At 40.7% G+C, this 4229-nt stretch overlaps 1 protein-coding gene across 1 annotated transcript in view; it reads left to right on the forward strand.

Moving 5' to 3' along the window:
- LOC103519747 (vacuolar protein sorting-associated protein 52 homolog) overlaps positions 1–1573 on the forward strand; it is a gene marked incomplete at its 5' end in the record, with an annotated part of 21938 nt that extends 20365 nt beyond the window's left edge. The window contains 2 exons of the mRNA XM_026831131.1: positions 270–429; positions 1326–1573. Coding sequence (XP_026686932.1) covers positions 270–429; positions 1326–1573 — 408 coding nt within the window. The remainder of the gene's footprint in view (positions 1–269; positions 430–1325) is intronic.
- Positions 1574–4229: the final 2656 nt, after the last annotated feature.

Below are 4229 nucleotides of genomic sequence, written 5' to 3' on the forward strand. Positions count from 1 at the left end.
TTTTTTTTTTTTTTTTTTCAGAGGTTTGATAGAGGGATCTGTAACTGCTAAGGCCTTATCGTCCCGAAAGCGTAGAGAGAAGGAGGACAGGATAAGAGAAAGCCAGCCGTTCCAAGAACGAATCTTATCTGTTTAGGATAGAATCCGCGACCTAGCGGTCACAAGGTAGAAAAAAAGCACTTGTATTTCATTAGGTATATACCTCTATTATTGTAAATTGATTCTATGTAACTAACTAATAACTACATTATCTTCTTCTATCTCTACAGTATCCTTACGAGGCCTTGTTTCGATCAGAGCAATACGCTTTGGTAGACAACGCCTGTCGAGAATATCAGTTCATATGTGAATACTTCAAAGTACAGGGGAACCATGCCATGGACATGTTCGCAGCTGTACTCAACAATACGCTCATACTACTAGAAGTAAGTTATTGGGGATCACTTCAAATACAGTAAAGGGACCGCATAGAAAAAAAAAAGTTTGGGAACCGCTGATTTGGATTTAATGCTTTTATAGAAAATCTGGCTGGGGGTAAGTTATTGGGGATAACATAAAATGCAGTAAAGGGGCCGCGGAGGGTTCATAGTTTAAGGGGCCGCGTAGAGAAAAAAAAGTTTAGGAACGGCTGATATAGTGCTGAAATTCGGTAGGAATATTCCTTTTATGGTCTAGGTGTGCAATAAGAAAGGAATTTGCGAAAATATAAACCGATCCTGAGATATGATCAATTTTTGATCGCTAAAATCTCCATAAGAAATACAGAGTGCAGAGACTGCGGGAGAGAAATGTTCTGCTGTCTGCTCTCGACCAACATTTTGAGTTTCGTTTATGTTTTTAGTTTGATAACTATGCATCTAATAGGGAGCGCGCAGCGCGACCGTATTTTTTATTATTTTCTACAAGTTTGCCCATGCCTCGGGATGAACTAGCGGGATTCCGGAGCGAAGCGACGGAATTCAGCTAGTGTTAAATATGGCCCCAGTTTTAATTCCATTTCATAAATGGATAAAATCGGAAGAAGGAGAAAAAATGGCAGCCTTTGATTGAAACCCCCAATATTTTACCAAATCTTCCGAGAAAAGCTACTGTCGCTCATTTTAGGTTGCTCACTGGCCACGACTGTCTGGCTCAACACCTCCAAAAAATCCTTGAATGCCCCTTTGAAACATGTTTTGGTCAACTTACGTCTTGGTCATGCAAGTTAAGCAGTGCAAAAACTCTCTGTTAACTGGGTATAAATTGGACTTGAGATATGAGATAATCCGAAGAAAAATACACACTGTATTCATAACTCCTAATTTGCTTTATCCTTGTTTCCACAGGTAAATTCGAGAGTATCGTCAAGAGTTTCAACGAGCGCTGGAAGAAATCCCTGGAGAACATCAACGCCGAGGTTCTATCCTCATTTCCTAGCCTGGTCACCGGATCCACACTTCTGCAGCTAGCCTTCACCCATCTGGTTCAATACTATCATCGCTTCCAAGACCTCCTGTCCCCCAATGTACGCAACCAGCTGGATAATATCCACTACATCATGGTCGAGATTAAGAAGTACAAGACTAGCTTCTAATGGGCCTGGGTTCGATTCCCAGCCTGGTCACTGCTTCTTCAGCTAGCGTTTGTGAAAAATTTCATAAAACAAAAGAGAGAGAGAGAGAGAAAAAGAAAAATACTTGAGGAAAATAGGAAAAATGATTTTTTGTGAAGATAAAAAAATATCTGGGTATAAATTCGGATTCAATATTTCCAAAGAAGAAAAAAATATAGGTACCAAAAAAGTATCAAAAAATGGTGAAATAATTAAATTAGAAAGAAAAAAGAAAAATGAGAAAAGCAAGAATAAAGAAAGAAAGAAAGAAAAAAAAATCACGAGGTCACGAGGCTGAGCGCACCCAGGTGAATTTACTAGAATATAGAAAATACGTGAAGACCACAAAGGAAAGAGGATAGGTAAAGAAACCATTATAAAGATAGGAGGGTGTCGAAGACGTGTGAAATAGTCAAGGGAAGAAACCAGAGTTTCGTTGGAGAAATTTTTTTTTTAGAAGGAAAAGATTTAACGCGCGGGATTGGAAATATATAAGATCGTGTAAAAGGCCGGGGTTATAGGAGTCGCTCACATACACTTTTACTATGACAGAAAAATGTATTTCAATCCTCTAACACGGAAGAAAAGAAAGAATTTTATTTTATTTTGGCGTGAGTATTTTGTTTTTTGTTTTTCTCACACTAGGATCCCCCTTGACATTGACGATTCCAGAATAGCAGGGCTTTAGGAGTCTCTGCCTTCTGTCCTTTATCTTCTATCAGTCGCAAGGCTCTTCTTGGTAATAGGTAAGTCCTATTTTAAACGGCGCCCGCCCCTAGCTTGGGTTCGCTGGATCGCGAATGTTCCGTCTGCGCGATAGTTGGTTCGGGACTGATCTGTTGCTCTGACGTTTTTGGTAGGAACCAATTCTGTAATACTTCGTAAACATACATCATTCGTCAATAAAAAGAAAGGGATATAAATAAGAGAAGGGAGAGAGAAGGATATAAAACGTCGGTAAACCAGTGAAGTGCCTTCTGCTTAGTCACCACCTCGATGCCCTGTGGTTTCTACATGTGGCTTTTGCTCAGGAGCCTAAATGCTTGAGAGCTGTTTGTCCCGTTTGAGCAAGACTATAGGCAACGGACCACACCCTGGTAAAGGTCACCCGTATTGTAGGTTGACAATCCTCTAGTTGTACACGATCGGGATAGATCTGAGCTCTGTACTTGGTACACGACGGTAGATCTGACTCCTTTACTTGGTTACACGACGGAATAATTGACTCCTTACTTTTTGCACGACGGGATAGATGCTGACTCCCCTTGACTTGGTACACCGAACGGGATAATCTGACTCCTTACTTTGGTACACGACGGAATAGATCTGACTCCTTACTTGGTACACGAGCGGAATAGATCTGAAGCCTCCTTACTTGGTACCACGACGTGATAGATCTGACTCCTTACTTGGGTACACGCGGATAGATCTGACTCCTTACTTTGGTACACGACACGGGATAGATCTGATCTTACTTTGGTACACCGACGGAATAGATCTAGACTCCTTACTTTGTGCACGACGGGATAGATCTGACTCCTTACTTGGTACAGACGGGATAGATTGACTCCTTACTTGGTACACGACGGGGATAGATCTGACTCCTTACTTGGTACACGATCGGATAGATCTGACCTCCTTACTTGGTACAGACGTAACTAGATTCTGACTCCTTACTTGGTACAACGGGACGGTATAATCTGACTCGGTTGAAGATTTTACACGACCATTTCATTTCCCTAGCGTCTTAGTTCATGAGAATGGTCGAATCCCCGTAAAACCCAAACATAAGTCGAGGGCTACCCGCCCCAGGTGACTTTAATTCTTTGCAACACGCACCCAAGAAAGACTGCCCACTGGCAAAGCCTGCTGTCTCTGGATGCTTGTTTAAATAGGGTGGTTTAATAAAATTCATAATACATGTATTGACAAATCACAAATGGGATTAAAAAAAAAAAAAAAAACGATGTCCCTTTTATAAAGCCCTTTAGCTTTGGGCTGGTGTGGCGAACCCCACTATTAAAAGACCTTAGAGACTACAAAACCCGAGAACCCACAACCAGACTACTGAAAAAGAGAGAGAAACATTAGGAGGATCAAACGATGTTTTAACCTATGCGGCTGTTTTTTTTTTTTTTTTTTTTTTGTTTTTTTTTTTTTTTTTGCAGTTTTTTAGCCCAACAGGAAAAATGAACCTCCGCTTTTTAAAATAACATCATTGTCAAAAAAAACCATTTAAACATATTTTGAGATATTTATTACTATTTAGCTTTTTTAAACCTTCTATTTAACCCTTCGGTCTGACTTTATTATTATTATCTAATTTTTTTATTTACCTTTTGTTCTTCCCCCCTTTTTTAGCTCTTTTTTATTTTCTACGCGCTTAAGAAAATTTCGAGGGGCTTGGCAAGTCATCGTGCTCAGAGGCGGGGTTACGGGTGGGGCCGTTCGATGGAAATAGTCGTTGTCGGCTTTCAAGTTTCGTCTTTTCCGGCCTTTTGCTTGAACTGGCTTCAAGTAGTCCTTTTAAGCCTCGAGGGAGGAAGTTTCGAAAAGGGGATGAAATTTTCAGGCACGACCGTTTCAATCGACGACCCCCACCCAATAACCCGCCCTCTGACACCAATGACTAGCCTAG

This window comes from Diaphorina citri, unplaced genomic scaffold, assembly GCF_000475195.1.
Source record: "Diaphorina citri unplaced genomic scaffold, Diaci psyllid genome assembly version 1.1 scaffold2921, whole genome shotgun sequence".
Lineage (NCBI taxonomy): Eukaryota > Metazoa > Arthropoda > Insecta > Hemiptera > Psyllidae > Diaphorina > Diaphorina citri.